We start from the raw sequence: 22,897 nt of genomic DNA, 5'->3' as shown, positions 1-22,897 counted from the left end.
AATTCTGACTCTTTATTTTTTATCTAAATGATGGTCTTTTCCAGGGGGAGCAGAAATGCTTCATCTGCGACTCGAGATTCCCATACGACCCGTACACCCAATCCCACAGCCACACCATTGAGAACGTAATTACAAGTTTTGAACCAGAGAGAGAAAAGAAATGGTGGCAATCTGAAAATGGTACGATTGAGTTTCTTTCCAGTTTTTCATTTCTTTACATTTTTAATAAGCTGTCTTTCGCTCTGTATGATTTTAACAATTTCACAGCAAGGAGCCCTATTGGAATGGAACAGCCTCCACCGAGAATGTAAAACCCAGTATAAGAACAAACTTGATTTTCATTTCAGGAAAGGTTATTTTCCTCCAGAGAACTCAGTGTATTTTAAGCACCTAACTCTGGGTGCTTCACTCTTTCCATGCGCGGGAAGAAAATACCTGTGCCTCCTTTTGTTCTTTGTAAAAAAAAGAAAAAAATAGGCCACTTACAAGGTGCTGGTGAATGAAGGCTAATATAAAACACACTGATGTCAATGGAATTAAGGATGCCCCGGGGGAGATCTGAGAGTTATCACCACATACTTCTTCCTTCTGCAGTACATGCAGGGAGAGAGAAAAAGAACATGTCATTTCTTGCTGCAAGCCAAATATTTTCATGTAAAAATTGAATTGAAAGGATAGTTGGTACTAACTAAAGGTCTTTCCTTCCTGGATTTGTGCCCTTCTCTGTTCATGAACAACTGTGGTATTGAAGCTTATATTGGCCCTGACCGTCCATATTTCCGAGGTGCCCCGATCAGGACCCGACTGGGGTTCCTCCTGTCCCACCCCAGCCTTGGGCCTTACGTGCTTGAATGAATGTAGCTGGCTCACTCATGATGGCTCCTCTTCAACACCCATCTGGGACCCTCAGCCCACAAAATGATTCCATTTGCCACATCTCTATATGTTGTCCTGGGGCTACAATCCCTCTATCCTCTTCAGACACCTAAGCATATTTCCCACAGGGGATCCTAGACCATTAGGGGAACATGGGAATAATCATAATGTATAGGATCATAATATATAGGGCAAGCATAATATGAGGCTGTTTTTCTCTGCTGCCCATTGGACAAGTATGTGATTGGTGTCTACTAAATGCCAGCCCATTTTGGATCCCAGTTACTCATCTCTAGTTGGGCTCTCCTTAGTGCATGGGAAGGGCCTTTGCCACAGCCACCTGCCTTCACTGATGCCATTTTTGCATAACAGCTGTTTTCCTTCTTGTTTCTGTTTTTGGTTTTTTTGAGAGAGAGTGCAAGCAGGGGGAGGGACAGAGGGAGAAGCAGACTACCTGCTGAGCAGGGAGCCCGATGTGGGGCTCGATCCCAGGACTCTGGGATCATGACCTGAGCCCAACCAACTGAGCCAACCAGGTGCCCCGCTTAACAGCTGTTTTAAACCACGTGCCCAGCATTTGTCCCACATCTCCTCACAGAAGGAGTGCCCCTCTGTCAGAGTTGTTTGCATAGAACAAGGGTTCTCAGCCAAGAACTTTCGAGAGGGGAAAGGAGATCTCCTTTCTAGAAAGGGTGAGGAGCCCTTGACCCGGGAATGGGGCTGCCCTCTGAGGTGCAAACCTTCCTGAGTGGTTCACCCTCTAAGAAGACTGCTTCCCATTTGCTGCAGCCCAGTTAGTGCTCTCAGAGCTGTTTTGTCTGGTCCCGGAGCCCCTCACCCTGGGCACTCCTGGGCATTAACAACATGGCCGATCCAAACTGAGATGTGCTCTTGGTGTAAAACCATTCCAGATTTCTAAGACCTCGTTTGGAAAAAATGAAACATTGTTAATAGTTAAAAGAAAGCATTATTAATTTTTTTAAAAATGTTGACCACATGTTGAAATGAGATGCTTTTAATATATTGGGTTCAATAGATTAAAATTAGTTCCACCTGCTTATTCGTACTTTTTAAAGTGTGGCTGCTAGAAAATCTTAAATGACATGTGTGACTCCTATTCCGACTGGACAGGGCTACTCTAGAGCGATCAGGGCTTCTGTTCCGTCCAGGCTGGGGCCCATCCTCCACGTCCAGGCAGAAGGTGAATGGCCGCTGACTATCTCAGTGCAAAGTCCGGGCCGGGCTACTTCTTTCTTCTTCTCAGTCACGGAGGAGCCGCAGATCCTTACTCCAAGGGGACTATTTCAGGCTGTGTTTTATGCTAGGTGACAATAAAACTAGTCCAAGTGATCGTTAAGCAGCTGCTGGAAGAATAGGGTGTGTCGATTTTTACCAGGCTCTGGCTTGCTAGCTCACGGTTATGCACAGTCAAGAGGTGAGTTCAAGGACATGAGTCCACCTATGGGAATATCCCGGAAGTCCCTTGGTGGGACGTGATACTGCCACCCAGTGGCCGTGTGCACAGCCACCGTAACATGAATGTGGGCACGGTCTGGGTAAACCCTATATTGCTCTCAAGTAGACCTTCTGCACGTGGAGTGTCATGGGAAACCACTGGACAAGACCAGGAAAGAGTGTGGATCCCCAGCCATGCGATTTCAAAGGGCTTTATTACAGACAAGCCACAGGGAGGGATTAAGGTGATAAATAGGGGTCTCTCGAAATCACTGATCTTCTTCTTTCTGGATTTTTCTTTAGGTCTTGACCATGTCAGCATCAGATTGGACCTAGAAGCATTATTTCAGTTCAGCCACCTCATTCTGACCTTCAAGGTACAGATGTGTGGGCTTGCCGCCCCCTCTATCTACCTACAAGATGCTGGGCTTGCCTGGGATTTCACTTCCTTTCTTCCTGGCAGAGCACAGAAGGCTTTGTAAATCTCTGCTCAAGCTTTGTCATTTGGGTTTTGGTTCCTGAGTGGAAAACAAAACAAAACAAACAAACAAACGAACAAGAACCCCACTGCCCATTAATTAATCACTTAGATGGTCAACCAAAAAAAAAGAAAAGAAAGACAGAAATCTTACAAGATAGAGCAGAAAGGAAAACTCCAAGCACTGGGGTGATAGGGACTGTAAGAACTAAAAGAATATTTTTAAGGAGAAAAAGGCAGGAAGTGGAAATTATTCAGGGAAATACAGAAAGGTTGCGATCAGAAGAGGCAGAAAAATGAAAGGGTCTTTACTAAGGATAGTTAGATGTCAGAGAAATCCTGTGCTGTAGTCATTCCCAAATCATTCATCAAAATTCTAATTTTGTCATCAGGCTGGAAGCTGACTTATAGTAATAAAAAATGAAAATAAAAAATGAAAAAAAGCGCCCCACAAGTGTTTGCCCTCAGAGGGCTCACCGCCTAGTAAAGGATACAAACATACATAGAGATTTAAAATCATAATACAGAATGGTAAGTGCAGGAACTGACATGTGTGCAGAGTGCTGGTGGGCTCCTTAAGGAGGTGAACTCTGAGGAATCAGAGTAAGTTTTCTGGTAGATCTTAAAGGAGTTTGCCAGAGAAAAGTGTTCTTGTCAAAGAAAACCACATGCAAATCGCTATAAAATATCAATCACGTTGCTTTTTAAAAATTGACATGCTCTCCTTCTTCAATGAGTAATTCACATGGCCCATACACATCTTTTATACAGAACCAGATTCGAGGCAAAGTATATGTTCATGAAAGCTTGCCCACTGATTGGAAAGAGATTTCTGTGTGTTCCTTATATGAGAGATTTTCAAAGATACAAATAAAGTTTGAAAAATGGAGATTAGGAAATATAAATGTTCAGTCTGAAGCGGATAATGAAATCTGCCTTTGTGAACCATTACAAGTTTACCTCATGTTTTTCTAGACTTTTCGGCCTGCTGCGATGTTAGTTGAACGCTCTGCAGACTATGGACACACCTGGAAAGTACTCAAATATTTTGCAAAAGACTGTGCTGCTTCCTTTCCTAATATCACATCGGGCCAGGCCCAGGGAGTGGGAGACCTTGTTTGTGACTCCAAATATTCGGATATTGAACCCTCCACTGGTGGCGAGGTAGCCTTTCCTTTCTTGGATTTCTCTGATAGAAATTAAACCTTTTTTTTTTTGCTACTGTGGTTCATTTAAATGAAAACAATTTAGGTAGTGTTTACTGAAATAGAACTTAAGCTGTTGTTTTTTTTTTTTTAAGAATGAACATGTCTAAATTGAAATGAGTCCTGCATTCATTTTGAACTCGGATAAATAGTAAATAACTTATAGGAAGTAACTCTGCACAGGGCACCTGGATGGCTCCATCAGTTGAGCGTCTGACTCTTGATCTCAGCTCAGGTCTTGATCTCAGGGTCATGAGTTCAAGTCCCTTGTTGGGCTCCATGCTGGGCATGGAGCCTACTTAAGAAAGAAAAGAAAAATAATTCTGCACACGAGTGCTCAGCTGAGGGTGAGCAGGGACTGAGACCCCAGGCTAGGTGCCGGGGCACAGGGCCCCCAGAGGAAGGAGCATCTGCTTCTAACCCCTGCTATAGGCTAGTGGCAGCCCTGGTTTAGCTGTGTTCTCTCCATGCTCTGTAAACCACCATCCAGCTGGAATCTGCCAGGAGCTTCCTCTGAGCAAAGCTGGTGACTGGCAGAGGGTCAGGGTAGGAGTGGGGTTGGGCGGTATTATTTTATCAGGTAGAATGAAAGAATTGGCAGCAGAAGTCGGCTCTAGAATTCCCTGCCAGATCCAGATGGATGATGACCTGCTGAACTGTGACCCCATCGCTCCACCCCAACCCCAGGCAGGAGCTATCAGAGCTTCTGCCTTCACGGACCACTTGGGCATAAAGAGCCAGAATGACTGTTTAAGGTCTTTCATTCATTTTCATTCTTGGGACTTTTATTCATGTGCAAACCCAAATAATAATCTGCATCCTACACCACCGAGGGAGGCAATGACTCAGCCCTTTTGTAAGGGCAGGATCTCTTCTTTGAGACTATATTTAACAACACTGTTTTGGGTAGGATGCCTATACATTTACCTATATTTGTTTTACAGGTCGTTTTAAAAGTTCTGGATCCCAGCTTTGAAATAGAAAACCCTTACAGCCCCTACATCCAGGGTATGAGTCGCTCTCCTTTGCGCACCAATTCCTTATCTCAAATTTCATGTTAGGAGTGTTCCTCATCACTGTGGGTCCATAGTCCATTAAGGGGATGTCAGTCCGGGAGAGCGCCTTGACCTGATGCCTCCTAAGTGTGCTTTGCTTTGCTCTTTTCCTTTCTCTAGACCTTGTGACATTAACAAACCTGAGGATAAACTTCACCAAACTCCATACCCTGGGGGATACTTTGCTGGGAAGGAGGGAAAAGGAGTCCCTTGATAACTACTACTATGCTCTGTATACGATGGTGGTGCGGGGCAGATGTTTTTGTAACGGCCACGCCAGCGAATGCGGCCCTGCGCAGAAGGTGCGGGGAGACGTGTTCAGCCCCCCCGGAATGGTGAGTTACTGAGCAATCCCAAGGGGCACCTGGCTCCCTTACCTTTCCTGCGCTGTGCTGCTGCTGGATGTAGACCAGACTCTCTACAGGGGGGTCCACCATCGAAGTGACAGCTTTATGTGGGGGCAGGTGTCATTCAACCTGGCCTGACGGACCAGCTGGAGGAGCCGGGGGGCCGCGGGGTGGGGGGCTTTGGTATTAATTAATGAGTAGCATTTGTCATTTATGGTTTCACAGGAGCCCATCTTGCTCCCTTTTTGTTTTATTTGGCTTTTTAGGGAATGGAGCTTTGGTGGCGAGGACCCATGGTCCCACAAAAATGCCTTGAAGGTCTCTTGTGTGAGAGAGCCTGTACTCCATGCCAGGGTGTTTGACTAAAATCTGTCACTGTCAAAATGGCCATTCCAAGTAACATTCTTGCCCTGGGAATGACTATTCCTAGCACTGATCTCTTCCATGCTTTGGGACGCGGCTTCAAAGAGTGATGTAGTAGAAGAATTGTGTTTTAACGCCGAGTCCCAAGGGTGTGTCCGCGAAATAATTTTAAACTATTAGCCACAATCAGACAAGGCAGGATACTTCCCTGTCAGCCACCTCATACTTCCCTAGAAATAGAACTTCTCTCTTTGAACTTGGACATACGGGGCATTTTGTGGAAAAGCCAAGAGAATCACACATTTTTCTCCAGTTTCTTTCTGTTTTCTAATTCCCTCTTTTCCCTTATGCTCCTCAGCCACCCCCTGTGCTCACGCACACACACACACGTACACACACATGCACGCGCACATGCGCACACATACACATGTGCACACACATACGCACACACGCGCACACACATGTGTGCACACGTGCACACACGTACACACATACACACGTGCACACACACGTACACACACACGTACACACACTCCCCATTCTGTCTGTCCTTGTGCTGCGGGCTGCAATATGTTGTTTTGAAAGTAGAACTCAGAAATGCCAAAAAATGTGTGTCCCAAACACCTTAAATTTTTTCAAAATTTTAGGGCTGGTTAAGCAATAACAAAAGCTAGTCAAGGTTGGTGCCGTCATTAGCCAGGAACACTGAGACCCAGAGAGGCGCCCGGCCTGCTAGTTCACTTTCCACGTAACGAACCCCAGCATCCTCCAAGCAAAGCCCCCTTTCCACACCACGCAGGTTCACGGTCGCTGCGTCTGTCAGCACCATACAGACGGCCCGAACTGTGAGAGGTGCAGGGACTTCTTCCACGACGCTCCGTGGAGGCCAGGAGCAGGCCACCAGGACAGCACGTGCAGAGGTACGCGGGGAACACCCTCAGCCTGGACCCAGCGTGCTCTGCACCGCCTGAAAGACCACTGAGTTCATTTCGGTGGGGCTGCAGGCGACGGGGGTGATGGACCTGTGGCTCCAGCTCCAGCATATCCTGATGTTGCCCATGACCTCCAACTTCTCAAGTCTTCACACCAAACATGAACATTAATTTACACACTAAAACAACATGCACGTCGTGTGGTCGCTTTCTGGAGGAGGGGCAGAGCCATGTCACGGTACTATCACTGGGGACAGGGCTGGTCCAGGATCTGGTGAATACCAGGTTTGGTCCGGAGATCCCTACCATTTTCCTGAATACTCATACATTCCATGAACTGGATCTTTTTTTTTTTTTTTTAAGATTTTATTTATTTATTTGACAGAGAGAGAGCACAGGCAGGGGGAGCAGCAGAGAGAGAGGGAGAGGGAGAAACAGACTCCCTGCTGAACAAAGATCCTGACATGGGGCTTGATCTTAGAACCCCGGGATCATGACCTGAGCCGAAGGCAGATGCTTAACCGACGCCACCCAGGCGTCCCCTCCTGAACTGGATCCTAAACACATATGTCAGGAGAGATGAAGATAAGGACCAAGTCTGACAGGCTATTGTATTTTTTGTAAAATATTTAGGCTAATAAAGTAGAGCGTTTTCTTGTAAGGTGTTCACGGCCTCTGAATTTTGATGAACTTCCATACAAACTTGTCACTCAGTTTCTTTTCCCAGACGGGGAGGGGGGATAGGATGTGAGGGAAGAGTTCTCATGAAAACGTCCCAACCATGAGAGTCACAGTGGGCAGACCCAGCAAAACGGAGCCTGAGATTTTGCTGTTTACAGGGAAACCCCAGCAAGGCACACAGCACAGACTTCACCACCAAGACAAACAAAGTCCTTTCCCTCTGTTGCTCTGGCTGAGCCCCAGATGGGATGGGAATGACCTATAGCCGCCCTTCCGGCTCTTCTGCCCATGGAGATGGAGAAGCAGGCGGGGGCCCAGCTCGGACATCTTATCTGAGGATCCCTGAACCTGCAGAACATGGGATATAAAAATTCAAGTTTACAAAGCCTGAGTCAGTAAAAGTATTCTTTACTGGAAAACAACAAAATTGCACCCTAGGCCTTCTGGATCACCCAAATGATTTACTTTTGTTTATTTGATATAAAAAAAACCACAAATATTAAACACAGGGAGCACATTTTACAGAGAATATGGGCAGAATCAGAGCACTAGGAAGATCCTTTGAAAGCACCTGTTTTAATCTGTGTGTACTGGGGGCGCCACCGTGGCTCAGTGGGTTAAGGGTCTGCCTTGGGCTCAGGTCACGATCCCAGGGTCCTGGGATTGAGTCCCCCAACTGGATCCTTGCTCAGCGGGGAGTCTTCTTCTCCCTCCCCCTCTGCCTCTCCCCGCAGCTTGTGCTCTCTCTCGTGCTCACTCTCAAATAAATAAATACAATCTTTAAAAAAACTGATCTGTGCATACTTGGTGTATCTCTAACAAGACGGGGTAGTGGCAGGAGATGGAGGGGCAGGAGGGCTGCGGTGATTGGCACGGCCCAGCGGCTCGGTGTCCCCCAGACCTCGGCCAGTCTCTCATAGCCCGTCTCCTTCCTCAGCTTGTCGCTGCAACAGCCACGCTGACCGCTGTCACTTCGACATGAGGGCGTACGTGCGGAGCGGCGGCCGCAGTGGGGGCGTGTGCGAGGACTGCCGCCACCACACCGAGGGGCAGCACTGTGACCGCTGCAGGCCCCTCTTCTACAGGGACGCGCTCAAGGCCATGTCCGATCCTCACGCGTGCATCCGTGAGTCCCCGGCCGCGGGCCTGTCTGTCCCACGCGTGTGAGCAGAGGCTGACGGAGAGGCCTCCCTTGCGCCGCCAGCCCCCCGCTCGGTTGTGCAGCATGCCCAGAGCGCCGGGGTTAGGGGCCGGGGGGCGGCGGGGCGGGGGGGGCGGCTCGCCGAAGTGCTGCGGCTCTAAGAGCTTCCGTTCTCAGCGCAGTTTGGGTCGGATGATCCGGGTCCGTCCTGGTAGCCCCTGGTGAGTGGGGAAGCTATGCTGGATTGAGCCAGGGGCGGGCGCGCGGTTTCAGAGGAGGCTGCGGACACCCGGGTGCGCTGGACGTCAGCGGGGGCAAGTGGCCGACCGCAGTCGCCCGGCTTACCGTGGCCGGCTGGCTCCACCGTGCCGGAGCAACAGGCATTCCGTAGAAACGTACTTGGGATTTTGAACTTGGATCTTTCCCCAGCCTAGCCGAAAGGGGACGACCCTCTCTCCCCATGCTGGGCGGGGCAGCTCCCAGTCAGTGGCGCTGGTCCAGAGGGTCTGCAACCAGTAAGCCGCCCACAGCCATTCTGTTCCCACGCAGCCACTCTGTCACTTTCAGTACGGTAGTCAGTAAATTACACGGACGTGCAACGCTCCGTTATACAACAGGCTGTGTCGGATGATTCTGCCCAACTGTCAGCCAATGTGAGTGCTGTCAGCGTGCTACGGCAGGCTAGACTAAGCCGTGATGCTTGGTCGGTTAGATGTAGTAAATGTATTTTCGACTTAAGAAATTTTCGGCTTATGATGGGTTTATCAGACAGAGCCCTGCCTTAAGTCGAGGAAGATCCATAGTGAAATTGGCTGCAACATTTCTCTGGCTGTAGACAATTCAGTTTTGCTGATAAGCTAACATTACCTTGCTGCTGCTGCAGCTTTTTAAGATTTATTTATTTACGTTAGAGAGAGAGAGAGAGCCCGAGCAAGAGGGGTGGAGGGAGAGAGTCTTAAGCAGACTCCATGCTGAGCACGGAGCCTGTTGCTTGGCTCAATCTCACAACGCTGAGACCATGACCTGAGCTGAAACCAAGAGTCGGTGGCTTACCTGACTGAGCCACCCAGGCAGCCTACCTTGCTTCTTTTATTTATTTTTTTTAATCTTTACAAATCTTTCATTTTGTCCTTAATCTCAACTTTTAAAAATGGAATATCTTATGCATATACAAATAATAGAGAATAATATAATAAGCAACCTTATGCCCACCAGCAGCCGTGTCAAAACATATCTTATGCTGTCATCTTCAGGACCTTAATAAGCATGACAGACACTGCTGGGGACCCAGGCGCACACTTGCACCATTTGTTACCCTCTTTCCTGGGGATAAACTCACATATTTGGCAATTATCATTGCAATGCCAGCTTTTACACTTTCATATGTTCTTGTATACAAACAATATATGTTGGCATTTTTTCAGATTTCAGATAAATGGTATCCCACTGTATGCATCCTTCATTATTTTGTTCAACATTATATTTTTGAAATTTGTCCATATCAGGCAGCCCTCAGTCTCCAGTTTTAGAATCTGTATGTAATATCTGTATAGAGCTCTTTCTTCCTCTAAGTATGACAAAGTCTGTTTGGCCATTTTTCTTTTGATGCTTCAAAAAACATTCTTGTATATGTGGCCTTGTGCACATGCACAAATCCTGTCCCTAAGACCCATACCGAGAAGTGGAATTACTGGACCATAGGGTATGAACTTTGTCAAGTCAATTACGTGGTACTGCTTTGTTCCCTAAGTGGGGGCACCAATTAACACCCACACCAGCAGCGTGTGAGTGTTCCCGTTGCTCTGTGTCTTGGCCAACCCTGGGTTTTGTCACACTTCAATTTTTGCTAATGAAAAGTTATCTCATCATTATTTTCATTTGAACGTCCCTGCAGGAATGAGACTAGAGCGAGACAAGCCAAGCACCCAGGTCCCAACACTTCAGGAAGGTCTCTCTGTCTCTGTCTGAGTGACGTAAGCGTGGGGTTGACACCTCCCATTTGCACTAAGCTGGCAGTGAGCACCTCCTGAAGTTTTACACCCTCGGCACTTTGCTTGTCTCACTCCAGTCCCAGCACTGCTGTCGATCACTGCATAGATAAATACTCCAACTTGATTTCCAATACCACGTGCCAGTTCCTGGGTCTGAGGTTTTACTCTACTCGCAGACTGACAAGGAGCTTGTTACTGTTTCATGGATGCTGGCGGAAGACCTGAAACTCCCGGGTGAAAGACAAAGGACTTCATTACCCATGACACAGCAAGCAACAAGATGCTTGTATTGGTGTATGTTCCCATGTCCCTGAGCCCTGAGTCCCATGGGGCAATTCAAAGGATGCCAGGTGGATCCCGCATACCGAATGAGTTTGTGCTACAGCCAAGGAACACTGAGCTTGGGGGATTCATTGCTTTTATAGCAAGGGGAAGCATGCCTGTTCTTTGTCCAGGGGAAGAGGTTGCCTCATCCCTCAAGGTAGCTTGCTGGAAGCACAACCTTGAGAAATGGCCCTGGTGAAGAGCAGTCAGGGCCTTGCATTGTTGGCACACTCAGCAAAAAACGTTCGGATGCCCAGGGCCCATGGAAGGTTGCCTCTCCCAAGACCCAGAAATCCTGCTTCTTAGGCGATATCATCAATATCTTGTTATTTTGGGGGGAGGGGTTTGCTATAAAACTACAACTTCAAACTTTATATAATCATAACACATAAAATAAAGTCATATACAGAAGTAATTCATAACCACCTGAATGTATACAACATCCTAGATTTCACTTTAAATCCTCACAATGTAGGAAAAGCATAAATGAAGTTTTTGTTCAGATTACTTAGTGGGAGGGTGGAGGGATGGGGTAACTGGGTGATGGACGTTAAGGAGGGCATGTGATGTAATGAGCATTGGATATTATATAAGACTGATGAATTACAGGCCTGTACCTCTGAAACCAATAATATATGTTAATTAATTGAATTTAAATTTAAAAATGTTTAAAAAAAGGTAACTTAGTAGGTACCTGACTGCATAACATTTTCCCTTACATGACCTGTTTAAAATTGATACAAAGAACTGAATTCTTAGAAAAAACATTTCTTTAAATCAGTGTCCTAAGTGTCCTACATTTTTTTTACCAGAATCTATAATCTACCTCCACTGCCTTACACACACACACACACACACACAACACACACACACACACACACGCACACACATTTTATTAATATTTTAAACCCTATTCATTTATAAAAGAAGAAGAAATTGCTCTCTTAGGTAGAATCAGGGGGAAATATAATGTTTTGAAACAGATAATCTAGGAATCTGGAAAGAGACTGGAAGTAACTAAGCCAGATAGTCACGTCAACCAAAGTCTTGTTCCTTAAAAACCACTTAGTATTGGGGCGCCTGGGTGACTCAGTCAGTTAAGCGTCTGCCTTCAGCTCAGGTCATGATCCCGGGCTCCCTGCTCAGCAGTGAGTTGGCTTCTCCCTCAGCCCCTCCCCCTGCTTGTGCTCTCTCTTACTTGCTCTTGCTCGCTCTCTCACTCAAATAAATAAATAAAATCTTTAAAAAAAAAACTGCTTAGAATTAATGATGGTACGTCTGAAGGAAACTAAGAAAACTAGTACCCAGACATGAAATTAAGAAGTCTTTCTTTATAAACAAGGAGCTGTTTTTTGTTTTTTTTTTAAGGAAAGGCAAATGAGGAGCTTGTAAAACAACCTCCATGAGGCTCCCCAGTTTCCCTAAACACATGTTTATGTGTGTGGGATTATGTGTGTACAAATGGCATTTATTAAGACTGACCAGCAGTCTCATAGAAATTTTCTCTGAATTGTCCTTGTTTGAGCCTAAATATTTACATACTCAGATTCCAGGCCTAAGGGATGACTAATTTTAAGTCTTCTGTGATTAAAACACAGTCAAATGTGATACAGGAAAAGACACAAAGATTTGGTAGATTCAACCACTCATAATGTGAGTTTGCTGGAGTTAAGTTGTGTGATGCCGAGAAATTTTATTGCGCTTCTTCTGGTTTTCCCCAAACTAAACAGAACCAAATGCTGTTTTTCTGTAATAAGATTTTATTACCAGTCACAATCCAATAACAGTTGAAAATCGAAAGATTCTGTCAGACAAACCACATATTTGCTTCAATACCCCAAACAACTAGGTTTTTTCCATCAAACTCACTAACCTAAATGGGTGTTATATAAACATACATAACATGGCTTTAGATGGAAGGGGTTTGTTTTTATTCCTCCAAAGTAAACCTGTATAAATGTGAATATAATTATTTCATAGAATCAGGATATTCATTTTTTTAAATCTTTATTGCATTCCTTAAAAGTGGCATCCCTTGGAAACCCAGGCCCACGAGGCTACGAGAGACGTTGGTGGTCCTCTGATTATCTACCTGCAGACTTGTTCTCTCTACCAAAGCCACATCAACTGCCATTTCAAGCTCTCCTGGACACTACCCCTCAAAAATGTGGGGGTCACTGCTCTACAGGGCAGCTCTAACTGTCAGAGAGCTCTTCCTTATAGTCAAATCACTCTCTGCCTTTTATCACTTCTCCCCTCTGGAATTAGTCGTATGATCAGCATCCTTTTTCTTTTTTTTTTTTTTTTTTTTTTTTTAAAGATTTTATTTATTTATTTGAGACAGAGAGAATGAGAGAGAGAGAGAGAGCACATGAGAGGGGGGAGGGTCAGAGGGAGAAGCAGGCTCCCTGCCGAGCAGGGAGCCCGATGCGGGACTCGATCCAGGGACTCCAGGATCATGACCTGAGCCGAAGGCAGTCGCTTAACCAACTGAGCCACCCAGGCGCCCCAGCATCCTTTTTCATAGCGTGCTCCTTCCTGTAGTCGTTCAAGTTTCCGCTGAACAGAAAAGGGGGTGGGGGTGGGGTGGTGCTTTTGTTGCTCCTTTTGCTATAGGCGACCATCTCATTTTGCAGAATCTCTTCATCCCAGTTTTTGCTGTGTCAGCAGATTTCCAAAAAGGAAACGGTGATATAAACCCTTCTTGCTATTCTCCCCTTTTCTTTCTTGAAGGTGCTTCTTCCAGGACGAATTAAAGAGAATGCTAGCATTTATCCTTATTTTTCTGTGATGGGGAAGGGCAGACTTTCTTAACCAGATTTCAGAGATTTGGTAGATATTTTATGTAATGTTTTTTTCTCTTACTCTCTCACGACCCTTGATTATATATACATATATATATGTATATATGTATATTTGTGTATTTATATATATAAATATATAAATAATATATAAATATATTTTATATTATATATAAATAATATATGTAAATATTTGTATATATATAAATATATAAGTTATATATATAAATATATATATTGTGTATTTCCTTACAACATCCCATGCTTACTTGCCTCTAGACTTCATTCTCACCTTTGGAGTCTTATTTTCTTCTCTTAATCTTTTTCTCATTGAGGTGAAATTGACATAACATAAAATTAACCATTTTAAAATGAACAACAATTTAGTAGCACAAAGTTTTACGATCAGCATCTCTGCCTAGCTCAAAAATGTTTTCATCACCCCGCAAACTAATCAATGTACTCTTCACATCCAGTTTTCATAATAGCCATCTTCCTCTGATCCTCTTACTTTAGAATCACTTAAAAGCCTTAAAAATATATATATATATGTATATATATACATATATGCATACACATATGTATGTATGGAATCGTTCAACATTTTCCAAAGCCCGAGATCTGGGAGACATTTCTGAACAGCCTTCGCCCACTGGTCTAGTTGTTTAAACGTATTTAATTATTTAAACAAAATAAAATAGTTGTAACATGAGTAAAATGCTATGTTTATATCTCAGGTTTCCCGCAATTTGCAATTAACTAAGATAATGCGTGTCTGTGTCCCCAGCTTGTGAATGTGACCCAGACGGGACCTTATCGGGTGGCATGTGTGTGAGCCACTCTGATCCTGCTTTGGGGACTGTGGCCGGCCAGTGCTTGTGCAAGGAGAACGTGGAAGGAGCCAAGTGCGACCAGTGCAAGCCCAACCACCATGGGCTGAGCGCCGGGGACCCCGCGGGTTGTCAGCGTAAGTCAGCAGCGGCGGTCCACCAGCCCGGATGCGTTTTAAAGCTTGGGGCTGTCTCTTTCAGCCCTAAAATTCGGTCACTGTAAAACACGCAAGGTATTGCCAGCCTCTGGGTTTTCTAAAGTGAGGCAAACAAAGCTCTCACAAATTTAAGTAAATGGGTGATTTTTCTCTTGGTGGTTAGCTGAGATTATCATAAGGGACCAGCAGGGGGCGCTCACATTTCCTCACTGGGGCAAACATGGGAAAATGCCAAGAAATTTAATGCCAAGTTGCGAAACCTTTAGAAAAATGGTCTGGACTTGGACGCTCTTATACAAATCCGTTAAATTACATTATGCATTTATGCATAGATTGAGGACTTCTTAAGCAATCTTCAAGTGGTTGTTTCTTTTCTTTTTCCTTCTTTAAAATTACTTTTCCCCTTTCTTCTCATACCCCTTCTGGAATTGGTCCTATATTCTCTAACAAAGAGAAGACAAAAATTAAAGAGCCAAGGGAGAGGTTGTGGGGAAATAGGAAGAGTTTTCTGGGGCCAAATGGGGAGACCGTTGGCCCCGGGATCACAGAAATTTAGAGTTGCCTGGGGTCTCATAGAGCTGCAGATTCCCCAGGGAATCCTGGGGAAATAATTTCCCTCTGGTCACAGCATCATGCTCTATGTTTTTGCTCATATAAGGAACTATAGATTATTTGCATGTTTAGAGAACAGCATGCAGAATCCTACATTCTTCTGGAGTTTAATGGCAACATTAAATTCTAGGATAGTGAATTATATTGTCAAGCCAATCCCCATCACACCCAAGTGTTTCCCCTGGTTCAGTATTGACCTGATGCCCTCCCAGAATAGGGCAAATGTTGTGTTTTGTTTTTTTTTTCTTTTGTAACAGCTTCAGTGAGATATAATTCACATACCATAAAATTCACCCTTTGAGGTACAATTCAGTGATTTCTAGTCTATTCAGAGTTGTGTCACCACCACTATAATCAATTTTAGAACATTTTCATTACCCCAGAAAGAAGTCCGATAGCCTACTTCTGGCTGTCTACCCAAAAGATTGGAGAGATGTGTACACTCTTGTTCATAGCAGCATTATTCACAATAGCCAAAAAGTAGAAGCGATCCAAGTGTCCATCCATGGATGAGTGGGCAAGCAAAACGTGGCATATACATACAACAGAACATTCTTCAGCCTTAAAAAGGAAGCTCTGACACATGCAACAGTATGGACGGACTTTGAGGAGGTTCAGCTCAGTGGAATAAGCCGGTCACAAAAGGACAACTACTGTATGATCAATCCACTTCCATGAGGTACCTAGAGCAGTCAAGTCCATGGAAGCACAAAGTAGTGGTTGCCAAGGGCTTGGGGGAGGGAGGAAGGGGTGGAAATGGTGTTTAAAGGGCAGTTTTGCAAGATGACGGACGAGTCCTGGAGATTAGTTGCAAAACAGTGTGGGTGTATTTAAAATGGTAAATTTTATGTCACATGTATTTTACCATAAGAAAAGTAAAGAAGCCCCATGGCCTTTAGCTACCATCTCCCCATCCCCCATTCCCCCAGCCCTGGGCAAGCATGAATCCACTTTCTGTCTCTGTAGATTTGCCCACTGTGGACATTTCATGCAAATGAAATCATCCAATATGTGGTCCTTTGTGACTGGCTTCTTTCCCTTAGCATCATGTTTTCAAGGTTCGTCCATGTTGCAGTGTGTGTCAATGTTTCGTTCCTTTTTATGGCTTAACAATATTCCGTTGTGTGGATACTCCACATATGACCTATCCATTCATCATTCGATGGACATTTGGGTTGTTTCCACAAGCAGTGGTTTTTCCTGCAGGGGAAATGTGTATCTTGCTCTTAGCAAATTTCTTAGCCTCACAACAAAGGCAGAACTCAGGGATGCCTGTGCATGGCAGAGAAAGAGGAGGGAGAGGATGAAAAGAAAACGTAACAAGGCAGTAAGGAGAGAGGAGAGAGAAACGTTAGATGCATCTACCAAAAAAGGAGCCATCGCTAACAACCACAAGCCTCAAAAACCCTTGCCCTGCGTTAAGCGAGCTGATCCCCCCCAACCCCCCACCCCCCAGCATCACTCAGGGTGACTGTCCCAGCTGCGCCCTCTTGCACAACTTCTTTTCCTTTGTCTCCTCCTAAGTGCCATCCGGCAGAACCGCACAGGGGCTCTGGAAGTGTCTGGGCCTGGCTTTCCTGGGTGGGGTTGCACGCACTACGATAATCGTGCGACCAGGCGGACCGGACACTAGGCAGGGCTGGCGGCTCTGTGTTCTTGAGGCCATGCGTTTTGCTCTGTGTGAGCTCTTCAGGACAAGAGTGGGGTCAATAAAAATGAGAATAATTGTGTTTGCCGTGCTTTCAGCCTGTGACTGTAACCCCTGGGGGAGTCTGCCCCTCTCAGCCTGTGATGTGGACACGGGGCGATGTTTGTGCCAGCCGTTCGCGACAGGACCACACTGTGAAGAGTGCACCGTAGGTATTTGCCTAAGATTGCCCTTGTAGGTCGTCGCTCCGATTTCTGCTGCCCTTGCCCAGTAGAGACCCGGTCTTGTTCATTGCTTTCCTTGTCCTGATGTATTTCAGGCCTCCCTGGGAAAGGTTGTATACCCTACAGAAATCCACAAACACTAGAAATCAGCCCCCACCCTTCTAGAGAGAGCTGGCTGTTAGACATTCACCAGCACACCAACTTTTACCAAATTGGCCTGAACCCACCCAGGCACCAATGTTGGAAGTGTTATGCGCTGTTCTCCTGAAAGTGCCAAGCAGTAGAATGTGACGATTTATCTCCGCCCCTCTCTCAGCCCGCCAGATCACGGAGTCTTTTCTTCTGTCTCTCGCATACAGTCCCTTTATCACCCCTACCACTCCTTGCCTAAAAAATATTTTGGATGAGCTCATTAAAAAAATAAATAAATAAAACCCCCCAACCACAGGATTACATGTATTATAGATTCCTGTGGGAAATAAACTCCTGGATTTTTCACAGTCTCCTCTAAACATATGAGCACGTATGTCTAAAAATTAGTAAAAGAAAACCTTTTTTTACGCCGTAAGAAATGTGTCATGCAGTTAGGGAGTTCAAATCCAACTCGTCCCTTTGTTGTCCAATCTTGGCAGCCCACCGTGACATTTTAGAAAGAAAGAAAGAAAAAAATAAAAAGCTGAACCTAATAAAAGAACAGTGACCTTGATGTGTCTGAAGAAATGTAGCTGATAAATAAGAAACATATGCCTATTACAACATAGTTTTGTGGTAATATTTTAAGTCATTTTACTGAAAACATATGAGGATAGGGCGCAGGAGGTGGGGAAAGAAAGCCAGGAAATATGTACGAAGAGGGAACTCTCTAAGACAGGGCAGGTGACCTAGAAATTATGAGGGAAGGTGAGCCAGGCTAACTCCACGGCCATGTGGGGGCAACACGGAGAGGATGCAGGAAAATAACTGAGCAGGGGCCACCCCGTGGGGGCTCGTCCATTGTGGCTGAGCCCACGCATCCTGTGTCCGGTGGTGCCTGGGACCTGCCCGGAGCCCCCCACCTCCCCCCATGCCAGCACGCCGGCCCAGGGAGAGTTTTCACAACCACATCCTGAGTGAGGCCGGTCATGGCACGTTGTTTTGCCTGAACTGAAGTTTAGTTTTGGGAAAAATATCAAAATTCCTTTCCTGTGTTTTGTAACAAGTTAGGTCAACTTTTAATGTTTAAAATAAATCTTTTTGAGTAAAATCAGGCATAAAATTTTACCAAGCTAATGACAAAAAAAAGTATATTGATACTTAACAGACCTGTTTCCAACAAGAGCACCATGCCTATTAAGACCTTAATTTTTTAATTGTCTGAGCGTGTTAACTTGAGATCTGAGGGGGAAGCATTTTTTTTTTAGCATTTTATAGTAAATGTTATCAGATTTAAGAACTAGTTGTTTGTATCTCACCAGCTGCTTATATTGAATAAAGGTCAAGATGTTGCAATGATGAAAAAAGTCTCAAACAAAGTTGACTCTCACGCAGAGTTTATTATGCCAAAACAACTTATTTATAAAAAAGAGAGCCTGCTGAACTGTGATATTCAACTAAGATCTCAAAAGCAGCTTGATTGATTTTTTTTTTTTTTACCCCAAACATTTTAGGGTTGTGGAGGTAAAAATCCCTAGGGATTCTGTGGTAAGGGAACCTATTGGTTTTGCAAAAGCAGTTGCAAATCAGCTAAAGACCTTCTCCCCAGACTGGCCTTAGGTGACCCAGTGGGAGATGGAATTGATACTCTTAGAGGACCCAGTAGTTTCCACCGCATCTGAGCTTGGAGTCATCCACAGACAACCCGCCTGTCCCCCTCATTTCAAGTCCCAGAAATGGGAGATACGTGTCCTCGAAGATCATTACCAAGTGCACAGGCAAGAAATGCTGGGTGATTGCCCAGGCTGTGTGGCTATTTGGCATGAGTCAACTGAATCGTACTGGTTTTAATAGTACACTTAGAGCAGCAAATCTCTTCATAGCTGGAAGCGGCTGAGCATTTTCTCTTTGTAGGCTGGATACTGGGGACTGGAAGATCACCTCCATGGCTGTTCTCCCTGCGACTGTGATATTGGAGGTGCTTATTCCAATATGTAAGTCAATCAAATGAATGACAAAGTTCTGTGGCTATAGTCTTCACTCACGTTTCCACATAAAAGCACATTTTATTCTGATATGCTCTTAGTCATCGGCGATGGGCTTTATTCCATGACAAGAAAAGGGCGTTGAAAAGCAATGATCTTGAAGCATTAACTACAGCTCAGTTGATTTATTTTGCTTGAAATATTCCTAAGGAAGAGAGAAACAGTTCTACTCCCTGGGTATCCCAGGAGGTGGTAAGATGGATGCCTCATGTGACTTGACCTGCCTAAAACACCAACTTTTTGCCACCCTATAAAGAGAGGTCCTACACTCCTGTTTGCAGTCTTTAGAGCAGAATCAGAGGAAAGAAATGGCTACTTGGGTTTCATAGATCTGGACTGGCTTTTCAAGACTAGACACGTAGAGCCCATGGCCTCCTAACCTCCTCAAGACAACTGATTGATAGATTCAAAGAGTGGGTCCAAACTCAGAAGGCATTGAGCTCAGCACTCCCATGCCTTCATTTTATACCTGCCCACCCCCCATCACCACGTTTGTGCATGATGGATTTGTTTTTCCCCAGGTGCTCACCCAAGGATGGGCAGTGTGAATGCCGCCTGCACATCACGGGCCGCCGCTGCACTGAACCAGCCCCCGGCTACTTCTTTGCTTCTTTGAATTTCTATCTCTACGAGGCAGAGGAAGCCACCCCACTGCAAGGACTTGCGCCTTTGGTGCGTATTTCATTTAGTCGCCTTACAGATTTGATTTGACGGCGTGTCAGTCCATATATGTATGGACATATACATATAACATATAACATACATATAACACACCCTTGAGATCATGGGTAAGGTACCCGGAAAAGGATGGTTTTGCCCACATATGCAGATCAGAGTAGACCTTAATTTATCATAGAACTGAAGATTATAGAAATTCTTGAGGGCAGAGTCTGCATTTTATTTAATCTTTGTAGTCCAATTCTAGTGCAGAGCCTGGCACATAAGGGGGAATTGGATTAAGTTGTGATTTCACTTTCGCTCTTTAAATGTGCCCCTCAGATAGCACGTGTTTATTGAGCATCTACTTGTCTGCCTTCCCCACGACACTACAAACCATGAGAGGGAAGAATAGATGTGTATCCCATTCACCACTGTTGCCCTAGGGCCTACCACAGTTCCTGACCCATGGTAGGAATGTCACAGACCTCTGCTAATGAGTGAATGAATAAGGTTCCTAACAGACGAGGATGCTGTGTTCTCTGGCCTCCTGAAGCTGATCTCAGATTAGCAGTTCTCACCGAAGGCAGCCATGTTCACTGGAGTGTGTGACTGCAGACGTCACTTGGCGTGCTACTTTGTTTCCTACAAGTCACAGTCCCGTGGGAGCTTTTCCCTAAACATATTTTTCTAAAAGTCTCGTTAGTGGAGCAGACACATACGTGCAGAATGGTTAGAGAAAACACGAGTTGGACTCCAGTGACATTCTCAAGCACGTGGCGCCAGCCACAGGCAGGAATGTGATGGGAAACGGTAATGCGAGGTGGACGTCTCAAGGAGAGAAAGCATGGGAAGGTCGGTTCTGAAGACAGGATTTGGATAGAAAACAGGGGAGCTCATCCAGGTTCCAGCGACGAAGTCATTTCCTGAGACCTCTTCTTTATCTGGACACTGTTGGTGGGAGGGATGAAAATGCCCCTTAGGAGACTTGGAATGTTCTCTTTTACTGACTGGAATTGGGGAAGGGGGCAGGAGGCTTTTCCTGTCCCTACTTAGACTTACAGCCGTGGTGGGTGGAATCAAATGAAACAATTCTATGTCCGCATTCTTCGCGGGTTTTAATTTTGTCTTTATGATGGAGAGTGGAAAAAAAAAAAAACAACTTTGGGAAAGTAATAAAGTAATATTAGTATTTATAGTTACGCTGTAACTATTGTTAAGTAATAGAAAATGTGTATTGGCCCCGCCCCCTGGTTCTTGGTACAGAGCTCCTAAAGCCCAGGTAATTTTCTGAGTGATAAGAACACTAGGAACATCTTTTGTTCTAATATTTGGTCTTTGACCCTGGCTCGGGACACAGAGCTCCTAAATCCTTTGGAATTTCCTGGGTGATAGGAGTGTCTTTTGTTCTAATCGGTGACTCTTGATGGGCTTCTGGATGGGGGCTGGTCACCAGAAAGACCCAGCCATGATTGGAAGCTTGGAATTTTCAGTCCCACCCCTTCCCATTCTCTGGGAAGGGGAGAGGGACTAGAGATCGGGTTAATGATTGATCATGCCTATGTGATTAAAGCCTCCATAAAAATCTCCAAAAGTATGGGGTTCAGAGAGCGTCCAGGTTGGTTAGCGCATCCACGTGCCAGGAGGGTGGTGCACCCCGAATCCAGGGCCCAGAAGCTCTTGCTTCCAAAACCGTCCCAGTCCGGTCCGTGCCCTATGTATCTCTTCATCTGGCTGTTTATCTGTATCCTTTATGGATCCTTTATTGTATAATAAATCGCTAAACATAAGTGTTCCCCTGAGTTTTGTCAGCGACTCTAGCAAGTTATCGAGCCCAAGTCCCAGTTTATAGCTGGTTGGACAGACGTACCAGTAACAACCTGGATTTTCTACTGTCTTCTGAAGTTGGGCAGGGCAGTCTGGTGGGACTGAGCTCTTAACCTGTGGCATCCGACACTAAATCCAGGGAGATGGTGTCAGGACTGAATTAAGTTGTAGGACACCCCGCTGGTGTCAGAGATTTGGTGGGTGTGGGAATAAACCCACATATTGGTGTCAGAAGTGTTGTGAACGTGGTAACTACCACTGTCACAGCGGAGGGGACACACAGCGGTGTCTCTCCTATACAACTGTAAATATAATCGTTCCCATTGTTTTAGATAAGAAAACACAAAACAGATGTAGTTGCCTAGTAGATGGACTGATACTTAACATTTACTCGCTGTGCACCACTGGTAGGTGCTGACAAGCCATTAAGTAGGATCATATCCTGTGCGGATACGGCTCCCAGCTGTGAGGAGTGTCTGACACGAAGCCCTACTCCTCTCTCCAAGGCTTTACGGGGGAAAAAAAAAAAGTCAAGGCTATAGAACAGGCTTAAAGGATCAGGACAATTGCTTAAAAAACTGGAAAGTCATATGTATGACAAAGGAAAGTAAATTCAAGGTGGGATTGATGTTAAACATTTAAAAAATAACAGCATGAATAATTTCCTCTCCACTAAAAACATGATCCTTAATTGTAGTAGAAAGGATTTAAGTTAGACACTAATTATTTGTGCGTTCATTTAACAAATACGTGTTGTGTGCTTACTATGCTGTTGCTGTTGGTATTAATAAAACTTCCAGGGGCGCTGGGCTGGCTCAGTCAGTAGAGCGTGCGATTCTTGATCTTGGGGTCAGGAGTAGAGTTTACTTTAAAAAAGATTTTTTTAAACCCCACAAATTTCCACTTAGTTAGTGCCTTGTGCTTTGCCCTTTATATGCATTATCTCTTTTAACTTTCCAAACAACCTAAGTATTAGCATCTTTAATTTCCAGATGAGGGAAACATTAGAGAGGTTGTGCAACTTGCCCAAAGTCACACAGCTGGTGGGCTGTGGGCCCTGGATTGAAACCCAGGTGCATCTGTTCCATAAGGCTTGCTCTCACCCCAGGTGCATC

At 45.1% G+C, this 22,897-nt stretch overlaps 1 protein-coding gene across 1 annotated transcript in view; it reads left to right on the top strand.

The window, feature by feature from the left end:
* LAMB4 (laminin subunit beta 4) overlaps nt 1–22,897 on the top strand; it is a 90,416-nt gene that overhangs the window by 7,809 nt on the left and 59,710 nt on the right. Inside the window, exons 3-13 of the mRNA XM_032402396.1 lie at nt 45–180; nt 2,635–2,708; nt 3,785–3,973; nt 4,959–5,022; nt 5,190–5,404; nt 6,579–6,699; nt 8,330–8,518; nt 14,437–14,616; nt 16,996–17,105; nt 19,168–19,247; nt 19,820–19,970. Of these exons, the coding sequence (XP_032258287.1) occupies nt 45–180; nt 2,635–2,708; nt 3,785–3,973; nt 4,959–5,022; nt 5,190–5,404; nt 6,579–6,699; nt 8,330–8,518; nt 14,437–14,616; nt 16,996–17,105; nt 19,168–19,247; nt 19,820–19,970 (1,509 nt within the window). The remainder of the gene's footprint in view (nt 1–44; nt 181–2,634; nt 2,709–3,784; nt 3,974–4,958; nt 5,023–5,189; nt 5,405–6,578; nt 6,700–8,329; nt 8,519–14,436; nt 14,617–16,995; nt 17,106–19,167; nt 19,248–19,819; nt 19,971–22,897) is intronic.

The sequence above is a fragment of the Phoca vitulina genome, unplaced genomic scaffold, assembly GCF_004348235.1.
Source record: "Phoca vitulina isolate PV1807 unplaced genomic scaffold, GSC_HSeal_1.0 scaffold4, whole genome shotgun sequence".
NCBI classification, from domain to species: domain Eukaryota; kingdom Metazoa; phylum Chordata; class Mammalia; order Carnivora; family Phocidae; genus Phoca; species Phoca vitulina.
The sequence above is the reverse complement of the archived record's forward strand: the minus strand, read 5'-3'. Positions and strand labels throughout refer to the sequence as shown.